At 39.8% G+C, this 18,200-nt stretch overlaps 1 protein-coding gene across 1 annotated transcript in view; it reads right to left on the reverse strand.

Moving 5' to 3' along the window:
• SLC22A3 (solute carrier family 22 member 3) overlaps positions 1 to 16,547 on the reverse strand; it is a 37,523-nt gene extending 20,976 nt beyond the window's left edge. Inside the window, exons 1-5 of the mRNA XM_026705084.2 lie at positions 15,849 to 16,547; positions 10,118 to 10,221; positions 7,738 to 7,892; positions 7,161 to 7,329; positions 3,268 to 3,385 (exon numbers count right to left, since the gene is read on the reverse strand). Of these exons, the coding sequence (XP_026560869.1) occupies positions 3,268 to 3,385; positions 7,161 to 7,329; positions 7,738 to 7,892; positions 10,118 to 10,221; positions 15,849 to 16,256 (954 nt within the window). The 5' untranslated portion in view covers positions 16,257 to 16,547. The remainder of the gene's footprint in view (positions 1 to 3,267; positions 3,386 to 7,160; positions 7,330 to 7,737; positions 7,893 to 10,117; positions 10,222 to 15,848) is intronic.
• Between the last annotated feature and the right edge of the window lie 1,653 nt (positions 16,548 to 18,200).

Genomic DNA, 18,200 nt, shown 5'->3' on the forward strand with positions numbered 1-18,200 from the left:
CAGCTCTTTAGAGAGAGAATTTCAAAACGATGGTATAGGAGTGTTATCAGGGCCAAAAAGGGAACGGGCACGCCTTCATCAGCCTGAGATGGCCCAAGCAACCAGTCCAATTCCACTTACTATTTGTCAACTGGCACAATGGGTAGTAAAAAAAATTCAGTTATATACTTTCCTACCAATACCGTTGGCATAAAGGGAAAAGCAATACTGTACAGCAGTACAGCAAAAAATAACTTATGGCTATCTCATTCATGGGTGGAGAACAAGCTGAAGATGGAGTTCTGGGGGCATGGCAGAAAATAGATATTATCAGGGCATCTTGGTATCCTTTATCCAAGGAGGGAAAAGGTTGGTATCTCCCATACTGCTCTGTTCTTCCAAGTCTTACCTAGGAGGATTTTCTTCTAAATTACGCTTTTTGGCAATATGGTTTCAAATCATTTTTTTCCCAAAAGGAATGCATCAATTTATTTCTGCCAATGCTATGATGCTGTTGTTATTCTGTTACAAGCCCAGCACTAGAAGGCGTTTGCTATACCTAGTTGTTTGGAGGTAATTGCTTCCCCAAATGCAACCTTCCTTTGGAAACTGGAGCTACATAACTTAGGGAGAAACTCCACTGAGAGTACAGAATGTAAAATGTGTTTGATGTTCCCATCCTAGCACTTCCGGAAGCATCGTGCTCTTTGCTGGGCATAGAATCAAGAATGACTGGACTTGTGTATCCAAAAGGACTTTGGAAAAGAGCCAAAGTGCACTTTAGATATGTAGATATGACTGAAAACTAACCAGTTGCAGCTGTCAATAAATTAGGATTGTGGCTGAGAACACTAGCTCGAAACTTTAGATTAACATTTTTGAAATGACGCAGGAAAAGTAATACAATCTGGAAGCCAAGGTTAAAGTTCTAAAAATATTGTGGCTGAACAAATAGAATTTAGTATAAAATGATAGATGCCCTCCCCAGCATCAATTTTTGTTTACTATTTTTAATCTGACTTTATACAAATATATTTATTTATACGCAATGCTTTCATAAGATTTATGTTGAAAGAGACTCTTTCATGTAGCGCTGTCCAAGTGTTATGAAAAGTTGGAAAATCTCTTTGTAAGTGATTTATGAAGTTTTAGTACATTCTTCTTGGAAATGTGGGATGGACCATACTGAATCTTAATTTTGCTCTTTTAAGAGACTGCAAAAATAACCAATTTTCCATTCCATTTCTCTTTCAAAGAGTTTAGTTTTCTAACAACATTTTCCAAGCAGGGAATTAAGTGCTGTGTGCAAGATAAACTAAGATATGAAATCAGAGACAATGCGGGCTCATAAACCCTCTCCTTTTGAAATGTAATAGACATGCAACTATTAGGAATGGAGGAAACCCAAAATTTACTTTGATGGTGGCTTGCTCAAACTATACTATAAAAGAACTATAGAAGTTAGAACTAAGTTAGAAATTATAGTTAGAACTAACTAACTATAATTTAGAAGGGTTTTTTTTCCTCTGAAGACAAGTGATACCTGTACAATGCTTATTATTTTTGTAAATATTGTTTAAGAATTGTTGGGGAGGGATAGTTGGTGAGGAAATACTGACAAATGCTTCCTTCACAATCTGTCAAGACTCCTTTGTGGCCTAACGCCTGTTAGGATTTATCCAAAAATCATTAAATTTTGTCTAAAACAATATTTTCCTTAAAAAGCAACAACAGAATTTTAAATCCCTGCGCCTACTTCTCTGAAAATAGATAGGTTTCATTTCCTTGGGAAAGGATTCACTATGCCTATGTTTTGTTGAAAAGTTTAACAAATCCATCAAGTTTTTGGCAATGACATCCATGTTAGCAAAAAACAGGAGTAGTTATTGGAAAAACCCCTATCATATTTCTCTTTTCATCTTGCAAAGGAGTGAATGAAAATTGACTTCTTCAAGTTGCCTATTTGCACTTAGAAGTAAGCTGGATCATCAAATTTGGGAAAAATCTCTCTCTGTGTGTGTTATTGTCTCTCTGTCTCTGTCTCTCTCTGTCTCTGTCTCTGTGTGTCTCTCTCTGTCTCTGTCTCTCTCTGTGTGTCTGTGTGAAAAATCAATCTCACTGACAAAATCCATCATGAAAGAAAGAGAACTATTGAGAATAATCTTATTAATATTACAACTGTACAATGTTTAAACTGCGTATAGAAAACACGTGAGGACATCACCAGAAGACTGTGGGGCTCTGTTAATAAACATAGGCTCTGGTTAGAAGCAATGGACAGAGGAGGGGAACCTTACATGAACTGAAGAACCAAAACACTGCTACAAGTGGCATTCAGTTTTTTTCCTCCCATTTGAACTGGAATCTAGGAGAAATGGGAGGCAATTCAGAGCCATGAAACAACTGAAGAATATAATGGGGAGAAGTCTCCCCTAAATACTAGGTGGCTTCCTGATGTAACACCTCAAAGAAATTTGATGGCTGATAGCAACACATATACATGTGGCCTACAAGCTGTTCTTGCCTTAACTACAGGACATCTGTGCTGAGGGGAATCCTATCACAGTGGGATTCAAATTTTTTTTACTATCGGTTCTGTGGGTGTGGCTTGGTGGGCGTGGCAGTGGAAAGATACTGTAAAATCTCCAGTCAGAGGTGGGATTTGTTGGTTCTCTGAAATTACTCAAAATTTCTGCTATCGGTTCTCCAGAACTGTTCAGAACCTGCTGAATACCACCTTTGGATCCTATGCTTTGAACCACTCCCCAGGGCTTAGCCTGTGAATGTATATGAAGACTTTGTCTAAATCAGAGGTCTCCAAACTTGGCAACTTTAAGACTTGTGGACTTCAACTCCCAGAATCCTCCAGCCAGTTGAAGTCTACAAGTCTTAAAGTTGCCAAGTTTGAGGCCCCCTGGTCTAAACAAATGGCAAGAGTTATTTTTACAGAATATTTTCTTTAAGATACAGTGATAAAAGTTTTAGCCATTGTTGCAGTTATAGCGCTTGTCCTCTGGAATAACACTGCTCCCCTCCCCGAGATCTGTTTGGCTCCACTTTGACCGTATTTAGACGAGTCCTTAAACTTTGGCTCTTTTCCCAGACCTTGGGCTAAAGCGGGTGGTGGGCCCCTGAAGGGTTGCTTGATTTGTGAGATGGTGGTTTGTTTCCCCCAGAACCCCTGGGTCTGTTGCATGGGTTGTTTTACTTTAAATTTAGCGTATCGTACACCACCCTGGGTGGTAAGGTAATAACATCACATTTTACAAATTAAATTACAGTTCGTACCTCCGAAAAATGCACTGGAAGGCTCTGTCCATTTTCCTTGGCAATGGACTGCATAATCTGCAGGGCCTTCTTGGCTTTTTTGCGAGTGATCAGCCACCGTGGAGATTCAGGGACAAGCCTGCCAAAAAACAACAACACCGAGAGACCAATGAGGAAGAGTCGGCAGCTGTCAGCAGATCAGATTTATTGCCTGCAAGAATGCCAAAACTTCATCAGCATCTTAATGAGTTCTTCAGCCTTTCAGTTCTTTCCTGGCACTCAGACTTTCTTTCTCCCTCCTGAAAACTTCTTTTGTTGGTGAAAGTGACTCTTACAAATACGGCCACTTCGTCCACCCCCCCAACCCCCCTTTCCTGCTTTTTGAAATATCTTTCCAAAAGGTTTCATACTCTTTTGTGTTTGTTTGGTTGAGATTGTTTTATATATATATACATATATACACACATATATACATATACATATACATACATTCATACATACATACATATATATATATATATATATATATATATATATATATATATATATATATATATATATATATATTCTTAAGTTTTCGAGGTACTTACATGTATGGTATTCAGCTTTGTTCGGGTATTTTCCCATGTCATTATAGCTGTGCTTTTAAAGTTGTAGCAACGTTTTGGCAGAATCTCATCTGCCATCATCAGGCTTCTGTATGGTGTTCATCTGTGAGTCAGACTTTCACAGCCGTTTCTGTTTTAAATTTGGTGCTAGCCTATGCTGTGCCAGAATACACAAGCCAGATGATGTTGGGGTGTGTTTGAGCTGGAGGTATCGGGGGGGTCTGTTTTCCAGATGCCCCAAACTATACGGTCTCCCAAAAATACACAAAGAAGGCATACCTCTCAGACCCATAGTCAGCTCAAGAGGAGCACCACTACAATACCTAGCCAAATACCTAGCAAAGCAGCTACAGCCCCATGCTGAAGCAGCAGCTTCATGTGTATAAAATTCATACCACCTCTTGGAAATGATCAAAGATCTACACATGAAACAAAAAGATCTCCTTGTAAGTTTCGACATGGTTTCACCATTCGCTCAAGTCCCGATAAAAGAAACCCTAGAAATCATCAAAAATAAATACCAACCACCCAAACACCTCATGGAACTAGCAGAACACTGCTTAATGAACACATATTTCATATACAAAGGACAAAGATACAAGCAAATTGAAGGAGCCCCTATGGGATCACCACTGTCACCCATCATTGCAAACCTGTTCATGGAAGAATTCAAATCCAGAGCCCTAGCCAATGCCACCCACAAACCCAAACTATGGCTAAGATACATCGATGACACATTTGTTATTTGGCCCCATGGAAAAGAAAACCTAAACAATTTCCTAACATACCTAAACAGCACACACCCCAAAATCAAATTCACCATGGAAACGGAAACAAACAAACAATTACCATTCCTAGATGTACTAATCTACAAAAAAACAGATGGTACACTAGGACACACCATATACCTCCAGCTCAAACACACCCCAACCAGGCACCCAGATGAAACCTAGCTTCCTAATAAATGATAGTTGTCTGTTTACTTGAAGCCAAGCCGCACTAAAAGCCTTCAATACAGGAAACACAATGTTGCCAGCCAATCAAGACAAAAAAACACTACAAAACAGACAGAAGATATTAGAAACACCAATCAAGCAGAACACAGCAAACTCCAAGACCAATAAACACAGACCAAAACTCCCAACCAATCAGGATGAAGAAAAAAAACCATTCTAACACAGCAGTAAGCTAGCACCAAATTTAAAACAGAAACGGCTGTGAAAGCCTGACTCACGGACAAACACAATACAGAAGCCTGATGATGGCAGATGAGATTCTGCCGAAATGTCGCTACAACTTTAAAAGCACAACTATAATGACGTGGGAAAATACCCGAACAAAGCTGAATACCAGACATATAGATACCCGTGAAAACTTAAGAAAACATATATATATATATCCCCCCCACCTTTCTTGAGACACCAGCATAGCTACTGTTACTTTTTATGACCCAATAAATGATATTGCATATGGTGAAGGAGGCAAGAGATCCAGCACATTTGAACGAAGTGAGACTGATGTGAAACTAAGTGATGTGAAACTAAGTGAAACTGATGAATCTAATCATGCCAACAGTAATCTAGAAGTTCATGTTGATTATTAGGTGACTCATACCCATAATTTGATGGCTCTGAAATTCTGCCTAGGGCTTACAACACTTTATAATCAGCAAGTTTGATTAATTGCAATCAGGTTGGTGTCAACTCCTTGTAATCATATAGATAGTTTCTCTAGGACAATTTGTCCCCAGCCTGGTCTTGCAGATCTTCCAACACTTCACCTATCGTCAGTGTAATTGAATCCATCTTCCCTGCTGCTAAATTTCTCAACATTAGAACTTTTCCCAGAGTCTTTACATAATGTGTCTGAGATTTGGTAATTTAAGTCTGGTCATTTGTGCCTCAAGTGCAGGGGTGGGATTCAAAATTTTTAACAACAGGTTCTGTGGGCGTGGCCAGATGGTCATAGCCAGGTGACTGGGTGGGCGTGGCTTCTTTCTCTTTTTTTGCAGCAACACCCCCCCATTTTTTTGCCCCCTGGGCCTCAGGGAAGCCTCCTGGGGGGCGATTGCTCCCAGAAGGCTTCCCTGGGGCCCAGGAAGGCAAAAATGGAGCTTGGGGGGAAATGCAGCACCCCCCCTGCATTCCATTTTTGGGCTTCCTGGGAGAAGCAGTAAGACAGCAAGGAGGATCCCGGCATAGCTGATCATAGGAATAGCTGATCGTCGGGAGGGGAAAAAAGAAATACCTTAAAGAATGACTGGGTGGAGGAGAACACAGTCAGTGATGTCAGGCATGCACGATAACGATTGACTGTGAAAGGAGGGGAGGGGCAGGTGGAGAGGGTGGGACAGCCAGGGACAAAATTTGTCAGTTCTCTGAACTGCACAGAATCATAACAACCAGTTCTATAAACCTTCTTTCTATCCTGCTTCTTCATAATCCCAATTTCACTTCCATAGAAGACAATGGGGAAAAATGTTGTTTCCATGGTTCTAATTCTGTGGATGTAAGATACATCCCAGCATCTGAATATCTTTTCCAAGATCTTCACTGCTACTATATCAATTGCTAGTCTGCAAGCATATTTCTTAACTGCTAGCTCCTTTCCTCTTGATAGATGATCTTACAAGGGAGAAGATATTCATCACTTCAGTGTCTTCATTGTAAATTTTAAACATGATCGCTCTACTAGTTGTCATGAATTTGGTTTTCTTTTTATTTAAATGTATTTCCATTTTTTCACTATGTATTAGGACTATTTTAAATTTAATAACTGAACATCTTAATTACCTTATTATTAAGAGCTGCAATTATATTAATAGAATATAGGCATATAAGGATGATGACTTATGGCTGTTCGTTAATAATGATAAGTATTATTTTCAAACTTATATAAATCAATAATCCATATAATAACTCCAAAATATAGGTCCGTATTATTGTTGCTTCCATAGTGTAGATGTCATAAGAGCTTATATAAGTTCAGTTTTAATTAATGACTGAGATTCAGCCAGAGAAATTGTCTTAATCACAACACAAGAATGATTCTCAGCTTATTACAATAACTCATTTAGCTTTCCTTCATCTAGTGCCATTAATAAGTGTTGGACTCATAGTATTCATAATTTTTGGATGTGCTTCTCTGAAGATACACCAAGAGTCCAACTTCTAGAAAAAAAACTAACTTGGGAAAGGCTCTTTTGCAAGAAACAGCTGCTATTTGTATTAAATAGCACTCATCATGAAAGCATCAGAAGACAATTTTGGGGGTGGGGGAGAAAAAGGAAAGTAATGGCAGAGTTACCAGTAATATAACAGGAAAAGAAAGTTGGGAAGTGTGGTAACTAGTTGAATCCCCTGCCACGTGGGAATCACATAGGCAATTCCAGGAAGAATCACAACTCCGAGTGTGAAGAACATCTGTATTACAATTCCAACGACCCGTCGGTGATTTGAACCAACCAGCTCTGTTACTGAATTGACAAAAAGACAAACAAAAACTTTGAAAGATAACAAGAAATCCATTATAAAAAGCATAGCTGAAGTACTAGCACATTTTCCCAGTGTCTTATGGCAGCGGTCCCAAACCCTTCTGGCTTGGCAACCTGGGGGTTGCGGGTGGAGAGGGAAACTGGCCTGCAAGGGGTGGGCTGGCACTCATGCATGCACCAGCCTGCCGCTCACACAAGTCAAACTGTGCTTTTAGCAGAAAAAAACAATAGGAAACCATCCTTCATCAGAATGATGTCATAGTAAATTTTACAATGATAAAAATTTCACAATAAAATCCAGTTCAGCAAAGCTCCTTCAGTAAAGCTATTCAGCTTCGGTATGTTGGCCCAGCTGCATTGGGAAAGAAGTGAAAACATACCATGCCTTACCCAGTACAAAGCTTGTCATCCAGGTTCCCTTTCCAAAGATTCCTTGTAGAAAGCGAAATATTGAAAATACAACTATGTTTGGTGCAAAAGCCACTATTAGGCCACATAGTCCTGCCCCAAAGCAAGAAAAGAGATAAATGGTGATTCTGCCAAATCTGTCAAGGGAAGCAAAATAAATGAATAAATAAAGAAGAAATGGAACCAAGGGGAGGAAAAGATAACTTTGAAAAGCTCTAGCAAAATTTATCTTCTTCTCTCAGATTATAGACACTTTACTACTTTTGCCCAGATACATTCAATTACAAGCTCCATGACCTTCAATCAGCATCATTCATTGCTATTCGCCTTATTAGATTAATTTAAGTTGTCTAATAAAACTATTTGGGAATATCTTCTGCATAAACATGTGTAGGATAGTGTTACTACTATAGAGCTAAGTCTTCTAAATATGAATAATTCCTAGCTGAATGCCAAGGTATCTCACACCAGTTCAGCTCCCTCCATATATTAATTGCTGTAACATCCTAGGTATGTGCCTGTCTGTGGAAGAGATCGGATGCTTCTTCACTGTTTGTACTAGTGAAGATAAATGCCTTAAAATTATTACTCTTTTGAAGTATAAGAAGTTGAAGGTTAAGAATGTGAAAATTATCTCCATTCTTCTACCTATGAATGATCGTAATTAAAGATGGTCTATTTATCATTCAAGAAATACAGGGGGTTGGAGGTTTTTATCCTTTAGTATTTTAATCAAATATTCAAAAGTGTTCAGTGTATCCCAGACTATTAATTTTGTTGTTGCTTTGGGCCTTAAGGGTTCAAAATTATGACTTAGGATCTCTGAAAATGATGAAAACACTATCAGGAGTCACATAATAACTAGAAGCACTGCCAGACATTGGTAGAATGACTTTTCCTGCCACATACTATGACAGCCAATAAATTTCAGACACCGTAAGAAAACCTAATATTGGAAGTATGGCTTTTTCTGGGAAGAAAACTCGGTGAAAAGTGTCTATATATGGGACAGTGGTTTCCTATTGGGACAAAACAACTTTTTTGCTATCTTTGTTACTTTTGGTAGCCCACAACTCTTAGATCATGGAAGGCTTTGGAATAATAAAGACTGGACTAGAGTTAAAGTGGACAAAACTTTGCAAAAGTTTATGCAGCATCATAATCTTGCATAATTCTAGTCATCTACATTTAAATACTTGTAGCTGTCAGAACAAGAGCCAGAAATTGCAGATAAACTGCTTTATATTTGAACTGGCCTCCAGAGTGTGGAACTCTCTGTCCATCAATAGGATCAGAGGTCGGCAACAATGACCCTTTATGACCTGTGGACTTCAACGCCCAGCTATATGTAAAGGGGCCCTAGTTGTCCACCTCTGACTAGGATAGTGTTTTGATATGTTGGTTTCTTAGCAAATTACAATGGACAGAAACCACACTTTCCTATATTTGAACAAGAAAGAAAAAGTATGTTTTGTTGCAAAACATAAATGCAACTTTCCAATATCCTTCCCTCGAATTTGAATGTGAGGAAGGGTGAGAGGGGCATGCAGAACATACAGGTAAGCCTCTACTTACAGCCATTCATTTAGTGACCATTCAAAGTTACAATGGTGCTGAAAATAAGTGAATTATGACTGTTTTTCACACTTACAACCGTTGCAGCATCCCCATGGTCATGTGATCAAAATTTGGATGCTTGGTAATATTTATGGCATATTTATGGCAGCTGCTGAGCCCTAGAGTCTTGGGATCACCTTCCGCAACCTTCTGATAAACAAAGTCAATGGGGAAGCCAGTTTCACATAACAACCATGTTACTATCTTAACTGCAAGGTTCATTGTGGCAAGAAAGGTCATAAAATGGGGGAAAAAATCACTTAACAACTCCCTCACTTAGTAAACAGAAATTTTGGGCTTAATTATGGTCACAAATCAAAGACTACCTGTAAAGTATTTCTCCCTCCATCTATATCATGGGTGTCAAACTCAAGGCCTGTGGGTTGAATTCAGCCCGTGGGGTGCTTAGATCTGGCCCACAGGGCCGCCCTGGAAACTGCAATGGACAGGCCCACAGGGCCTCTGCCTCAGTCCTCTCAAGCTCCATTTTCTCTGGCAGAGCAATGCAGGAAGCCATTGCAGCTGAAAATGGAGTCTAGGAGGGATGCCCCCAACACAAGTGATGTCGAGCTGGCCATACCCACCCTGGCCATGCCCACCCAGTCCCCCGAGGTCAAACACAACCCTGATGCAGCCCTCAATGAAATCAACTTCGACACCCCTGATCTACATAATGCACAGCATAGCCTTATTTGTCATGGAAAATAATGCAATCCATAGATAAGTGTTCATAAGGCATTGTTACCTGTCTGCAGCGTATCCTAGAACAAATCCTCCTACCAGGAATCCTATATTGAGTATAGACTGAGTTATGTCTATTATCCACTTTTTGTCACAGACAAGGTCATACTGCAGGAGGAAGGATAAAAGTACAGTAAGTCTCAGCAGAGGAACAATGGATTTTAGGCCTTGAAAAAAAAAAGTCTTATTATTTTATGTATTTAATGCTCCTCTTTTCCCTTCCCCACTCCTTTCTTAGACACAAACAGTTTATCATCCAGTCATCATACTGGATCCTGTATTCCAATATATGAGAGAGAGAAGAGAGTAAATTTTAAAAAAATATTTAAGAATGGGTCACCAGTGATAATACCCAGTTCAAATTAATATCTAAAAGGGATTTGTTCCTTCCGTGGTCTCTTAAAGCCACTCCCGAGTTTTTGATGGTTGATGCACGAATCAAGGTTGATGGTTGATGCATGAGTCATCCACATTCATGCCTATCACATCTGTGTGCATATAAACACTTCTCCACACTCAAAAAGCCTCTGTACAGTAATCTCAGTGTATTTGAAATTAAATAATTTTTCATTTTTGAAATTTAAAGCCAACGGCTTTGTTAGATCATTATATGATGACAGTATGCCAACTGCAAAGAAGACATGCACAATCATCATATGCTTATTTTGGTTCCTCCAAATATACAAAATTGCAGAGCTCAAAATCGACATTTTTGCTATCAATAATGGACAGTACAATCGGAGTGTGGTGTCATGGCTGAAAAAGGAGGGCTGGAAGATCACCTGTAAGCTGTACCTTGTTTACCTCTATGATATGGAGTGACAGGGAAGCTGCATTAAGGAAAACAGATGATGTAGTTGACAAGCCAAGAAAACGTGTTGCAATAATTCCTCTTTTCTCACAAATGTTACTTGCTTCTCATTTGGAAAAATGGGGTAACAACTGATATATTTCAGGAGGCTGGATCTGAGCTCAGGATTTGACAAAATTTCCTGGGAGAGTTATGTCCTGACAAAATCCTCAGGATTTTTGTATTGTTTTATTTTATAAGGTCATCTAGCTATCTGATTTTTCAATGAACGTTAATAAAGTAGGATAGTGGGATTATGTTGATGAATCATGATGAAGTCATAAAAGATTCATAATAGCATTTTTACAGGAAAACAAAATACATCCAGCATATAATGCAAATTAGTTTAATTACAACTATCTGCTGTACTGGCATTAACTACCTGGTGTTGTGACTGTGCTCTGTGTTTTACATTGTAACGTAAGGCGCATGTAATGAGGATTCCCTAAAATAAACTTGCAAAAAAAGACAGCAGAATGCATTGGTTATTGACAACATCACCAGAATTGCCTGGCAATACCAGATTTACTTCCTAACTAGCTCGATACCCGTGCTTCGCTACGAAACTATGTGGTTGGGCTTAGTTTTGGGGGAGGAAAATAAGGGAGGAAAACATCTGCCTCTGCCTACCAGCATCCATGAGTATTCATCTGGCTAGCATCCTGTCAGAGTGTGAAAGAGTTGAGGGCTATTTAGAAACTGAAATAGTATTTGCTGTGTGAGCAAGAAGGAGGCAGCAAGGAACCTGGGCGTGGCTTAGGTCAACTGTTCTGTGCTAAAGCTGCTTGGTGCTGTGAAACTGAAACTCCTCTCTGCTTGTGTTGGAACAGATTTCTTTTCAGGTGGGGAGGGGGAGTAGAACTCCTTAGCACCAGAATGTGTTAATAATAATATACAAAATACTAATGCTCTGATAGTCATTTCGAAAAACCCTTTCTTAGTGAGCACCTAGAAGCCAAGAGGAACATCCGTGTCAAATTTCAAGTTTGAAAGCTTTAAGGTTCTGGAGATTTTGTGATGATGCGTGAGTGGTATTTCACTTTTATAGAGAGAGATTTGTTCTTCTTAAACTGTGATTTGAGCAGGTTTTTCTTTTCTCTAGTATGACTATCAGTAGTGAAAGAGACAAAAAATTGGGACAACCTAGAATTATGTTGACAGTTTTTGAATCCTCCCAGCAGAGGGTTTATTCCATAAAAAATCACTATGGAGAGGGACTTTGATTGCATGAGCTAATAGGAAATCCTATTGGTGCATAAGAACTGACCCATTGCCTTAGTAGAGATGTTTACTTAGGTCAGGGTTAGACCTGCTGTCAAAAGCCAAGTCCCTGAGCCCATGTGCATGAAAGGCCAATTCAGTTCCTGTCGTTTTCCAGGAATTGCAGGGAAGAATGCCCACCTACAATTTTGTGAAATAATACAGAGCTAAATAAATGAATGGTCTGGTTTAAGTTAAGGAGGCTGATCTTTCTAGTGCTGATAGAACAGCTTCCCCGAGTTCACAGCCTCAAAATGATCTTTAGTCAATAACCAGCCACAAATCTAATATGAGAGGATTGGTACCGAATGCCTTCTGTTCCATGTATATCTGATCAGGTTAAATTTATTTTTAGATAAGAGTTTGATTCAGAGACAGTCAATTTTAATTGCATTTAATTATCTTAATATTCCATTGCTCTTATTGTGGCTGTCAGAGCTGTCATTCTTCACTTGCAGATATGCTTCACTGGCAGATACACTTCACTAGATACCAGTTTGCCTAAGTCATTGCGGGAGGGAGCTGTGGGAAGACAAGGGTGAAATCAAAAGTGATCTTCATGCTGTCCCAAGACATCCCAGGCTGCAGACCTGGAAATGGATTGCAACGCCTATTCATTCTACCCAACCATTGCAGGGACAATTCCAGTGGTGGGATTCAATTTTTTTTTTACTACAGGTTCTGTGGGCGTGGCTTGGTAGGCATGGCTTGGTGCGCATGGCAGGGGAAGGATACTGCAAAATCTCCATTCCCTCCCCACTCCACTAACCTGCTTTCTAGCTCCGTTCTCTTGTGTGGGGCAACAAAAGAAGACCCAGCTGATCATCTGGGACTTGTAAGGCAGAGAATAGATGGGGGTGGGACCAGTCAGGGGTATTCTCCAAACTGCTCAAAACGTCTGGTACCGGTTCTCCAGAACTGATCAGAACCTGCTGAATACCACCTGTGGCAGTTCCCAAAACATCTTCGAATATGACTAGATAATGGGGAGATTACAGGGGGCTGGAACTAATGAATCTTTGCATGCAAACTTTGAGATCCAGCTTTGGTACTGGTTACCCTTGGCTTTTTAATAAAAGTAACCCTTTCACTATGAATGGAATCAGTGGTGTTTCTTTCCTAAGACACCAGGCTGGGACAGGCCTGACACTGTCTCAGTATCTGGGGACTGTAAGGGTCTGGATGGGGAAGAAGAGGCTGTGATTCCAAGAGGGAATGTTTATGAACTGCCTGGATTTGAGATCTAAAGTGTTCTCACTTTTGCTTCTGAATGGGCAGTGCCACATTGAGATTTGGTGCACAATCTGGACTCATGCTGGACTTGTGATTCATGCTTGAAGAATAGGTTGCATCGATGATGGGGAGTGGAAAGCTTTGCACAATTGCTTCTTGCACTTGTGCTCATTTTGAGCCTGGTAGGCTCTGTTCATGGTCACTCATGACTTTCTCATCTCCTCTTTTTATTGCCACATGCTGTACTTGGGCTACTCCTGAAGACCACCTGGAAGCTTTAGTAGGTCTAGAAGGCAGCATGTACATAAGCACTTGAAGGACTGCCTTACCAAGAACATCTGCCTGTCCCATTGGGAAGGTATGTTCCAGGTTCCTTCTTTTAAACATTGTCATCTTATGAGACCTAGGAAGCAGGCATTTACAGTAGTTGTTTTTCAATTGACAAATGAGATTAGTGGAAAGCTTCCTGCAATTTTCTTTCTATTTACTATTTCTTCTATGACCGCACTGGTTTTTGGTTTTGTATGGTGCTGATAGGGATTTCTGTGGTTGTTGTTTATAAATCCATTCTTTTCATTATTCTATTAGTCCCTTATGTTTTTAGACATTTTGTGAAGTCTCTGCCTAAGGGGAAGAAGCAGTAAATAGCATCTGGACTGCCATGCTTTCTTCTTGCCTCTCATGAGGATCCTATGAGCACCAGTCATAGCTGGGCAGGTCAATAGCTATTATTTCTAACTTTAAAAAAAATATATGAAAGAGTCATTGTTTTTTTATCACCATGTGGTTTGGCATGTAGTCTTACATGCCAATATTCTGTGCAATCTGATACAAGCCTACTTAAAAGTAAGCCCTGGTACATTCAATTAGATTTACTTTTGAGGTCACAGAGTGTAATGATATATGGGAAAGACCTTGAGAAACTGGGCCAAGAAATGCTGCCAAGGGAACGGTCAGATAAGAGACAGCATAGCCCAGGGGTCTCCAACCTTGGCAACTTTAAGACTTGTGGACTTCAACTCCCAGAGTTCTTCAGCTGGCTGAGGAACTCTGGGAGTTGAAGTCCACAAGTCTTAAAGTTGCCAAGGTTGGAGACCCCTGGCATAGCCTAACATTTGTAGTGTGGGTGGGGCAAGAGGTTTAGAGGAGACCTTCCCACTCAGACTGTAAAGGAGACAGAGGAGAGGACTGTACTTTCAGGCTTGTAAGATCCCATCAATGCAGCTTTAAATAAAATAGTATTAACTTATCTGACTGGGATTCCTACCCATAAGGCTGACATAAGGTTGCAGCCTTATAATATAATCTGAAGGCTCTTCCCTAGTTAATTGAACTCGGTGCTGCAATTTTAGTAATCTGGGAATCTTCCGAATTAATGACCATTCATAAACAGCCAATGAACTTCCATCATCGCTCATATGAGCAGTCCTTCTTTTCTCTTCCCTTACTTTCCCTCCCCCTCCAGCCATTTAATATCAGATTATGTATTTCCTGACACTCAAAAGCTTTTTTATGATTTTTTTTTACTTTCAGTCCCTATCAAAACAACTGAACTGCTGCTGTAAAATTCATTTTGTCTAAACTGCCTAGGTAGTTAAGTAATAGTTTATGCTATGCACACTAGTTAGGTCTTGAAAATGCATTGATTGAGATACTAGCTATTGCTTCCTCCTTTCTTTCCCGCCTCATATTTTTGCCAAGGTTGCATTAAAATAAATGGTACTGAACTGCCCTGAAATTTGGTGGGAATTTAAAAACTAAAACAAAATGGCTTTAGTTTAGCTAAGGCTAACTGCCCACTTAGCTCAATCAGTATGTTCTTCTATAACTGACAACAGCTCTTCCAGGACTCAAGGAAAGAAATCTCACATGTCATGTTATACGAACCTCCTGAAAGGGAGATGCTGGGAAAAGAATTTATAACCTTTGACCTGCTCCATCAATAAAAAACATTTTTTTAAAAAAATGTATTCCAATTAGAAATTACATCTGATTCATCTGGAAGACAAGGACAGAATTCTGTAACTGAGACAGTATAGTCTGTGTGCAAATATGTTCAATTTTCAAAGTTGTTCCCATTCCTATATTCAAATCAACATCTATAATAGCATTCCTCCGTCTCTCTCCCCTCCCCTCTCTCCAGATATAACTTATTTCAAAAAGGCAATGACACAAGGCTAGTATTATCCACGACACTTGTATACTGTGTAGAAAATAGGAAATGAACACTATATAATCCAAATATCAAATCTAATTTTATACTGCACAATGTATTTATTATCTAATATACCATATATTTATAAAATTTATGGACCAGAAGTAATAACAAACATTTGTTTATTTTCTTTATGTAAATACACCTATTTTTCTGGATAACGTTGCCTTTACTTACCTCACTGGCAATAGTTGAGTGAGGTTTTTTGAATAGCCAGCCATCCTGGCATGTAGTAAATGACTCGCCAGCGAAGTTGTTGTTGGTAAGATGAGCCAGTGGATACGTACAATTATGCCTGGCGTTATTGCACTTTATGTCATGCCCCTCACATTGCGAAAAGTTCACCAGGCTCGAGGCTTGAATGGTGGTGTTGTATTCCTCTTCAAGAGTCCATTCACACTGCTTCTTCAGTTCAGATACACAAGGGATCCTGCACCAATATTGCTCAGGATCTCGTCCCAGAAATACAATCCCAACAAATAGAAAGGAGAAGGTAATGCCAGTCTGACACAGAAGGAAGAAGGCCTTTTTTTGAAACTTTCCAAAGTCTCCAGCCTGTTTTAAAACCTCATCAAAAGAAGGCATTATAAATGCTAGTTGTCTCCCACACACACACACACACACCGGCACTGAGTTGGATGAATCCAAATGATAGCGGTAGTAACTTTCTTCCAACTTTGTGACTATATAAAGAGTATTTCCTATAACTCATACATTCTTGTTCTTTCTCTCTCTCTTTCCCCCTCTCTCCCTCACTCTCTCTCATTCTGCCTTCCTCACAAATGTCATGAAGTAATATAAGCAAAGCTGGGACAGATCAAAGTTTCACTCCCTCCTCTTTTTTTTCCTTTCGTTCTGAAAGACTCACACACATCCACACATGTGTGCACGCGCAGCTATTATATTACTTTGGCACAATGTGTACACAGCCCATTTTAGGATTTCACGATGAATTTGACACCCGTACAGTCCCAAAGAGGTCTATATTTCTTATTTGTTTTCCCCAAGAGAGTACGTATTAAAAACTCTTAACACTTTAGTGACCAACAATTAGTAAACAGGGGATTTAAAGCAGAACTGGAGATTCAGCTGATATGCCCCAAAAGCAATGCCAACATGTCATATGGTAATACAAAACTTACAAAAATAATTCATAGAAATCTATTAAAAATCTATTTTTAAAAATCAACATTTCTTCCCTCCCTGAATTTAAAGACAATGTGGGGATGATGGTTTTAGAAGAGATGCCCAGGATAATATTCTTTCTTTGGGAGAGGAACTTAATTAGATTTTTATACTAATTTACCCAGTTACACCTACAAAAATATAAGAAGTATTGGTTAGTAATCAATATTCAAGTTCACCCTTTAAATAAGCAACTTAGACAACAAAATAAAACTCAAACACAATTAAATAACATAGCCGGGATTCAAAATTTTTTACTACAGGTTCTGTGGGTGTAGCTTGGTGAGGGCGTGGCTTAGTGGATGTGGCTATGTAGTCATGTGACTGGGTGAGGATGGCAAATTTAACAGTCCACTTTGCCAATTTAGCAGTCCACTAAACAATACACAGCAGCCCTCTCTTCTATTCTCCCTTTTAATACTGCATGAAGTTTTTGCTCTAGGGTTGTTCTTTTTTACTAGGAGAGACAGGTTGGCAATGCCTGGAGATTTCTAGGAATTTTCCTTTGTGTTAGAAGCACCAAAATAACCAAGATGATATAAAGTCTCCTGCTGGAACAGGGGGTTGGACTAAATGACCTCTGAAGTCCTTTCCAGTCCTGGATTGCTGTGCTATTTCAAAGCATTCTCTGAAGCTGTGTCTAGTGCCAGCAGGTTTGTGATCCCTCCTTCCTCTCCTTTTTTTCTGCCTCCCTCCCTCCCTCGCTCCCTCCATCCATCCATATCTCATTCACTTTCTCTTCCCTTTCCTCTTCCTCCTTTCCCCCCTCTCTCCCTCCCTCCCTCCCTCTTTCTTTCTTTCTTTCTTTCTTTCTTTCTTTCTTTCTTTCTTTCTTTCTTTCTTTCTTTTTCCCTTCTCTCCCTTTCTTTCTCTCCTCCCTCCCTCTTATGTTCTTTCTTTCTTTCTTTCTTTCTTTCTTTCTTTCTTTCTTTCTTTCTTTCTCTTGCCATTGAAGACTTACTTTCTCCCTTGACGGCCTCCCCTGTGCCCCGTTTTGGGCCTAGCAAGCCTTCCTGCAGTCCCAAGAGATACAAAAGGGGGCACGGGAGGGCATGCCGCACCCCCCCACCCTCTTGCACCCCGTTTTGGGCCTAGTAAGCCTACCTGCACTTACCAGGTAGCCAAAATAGGACACATGGGGACTCCTGGAAGAGGCGGGGAGAGGAGGGGTGGGGCTAGCCAGAAGGGGTGTCTCCGAACCTGTCAAAATTTCCACTATGGGTTCACCAGAACCAACCAGAACCAGCTGAATGCCACCTCTGACTTACATGATTTATAAGCCACCCAGAGTCATCCTATAGGAGAGATAGGTGGCATAAAAATGTAACAAATAAAAAGTAAAAT

Source organism: Pseudonaja textilis, chromosome 1 (assembly GCF_049901715.1).
Source record: "Pseudonaja textilis isolate UNSWEBS1 chromosome 1, rPseTex1.2, whole genome shotgun sequence".
In the NCBI taxonomy this organism is placed as follows: domain Eukaryota; kingdom Metazoa; phylum Chordata; class Lepidosauria; order Squamata; family Elapidae; genus Pseudonaja; species Pseudonaja textilis.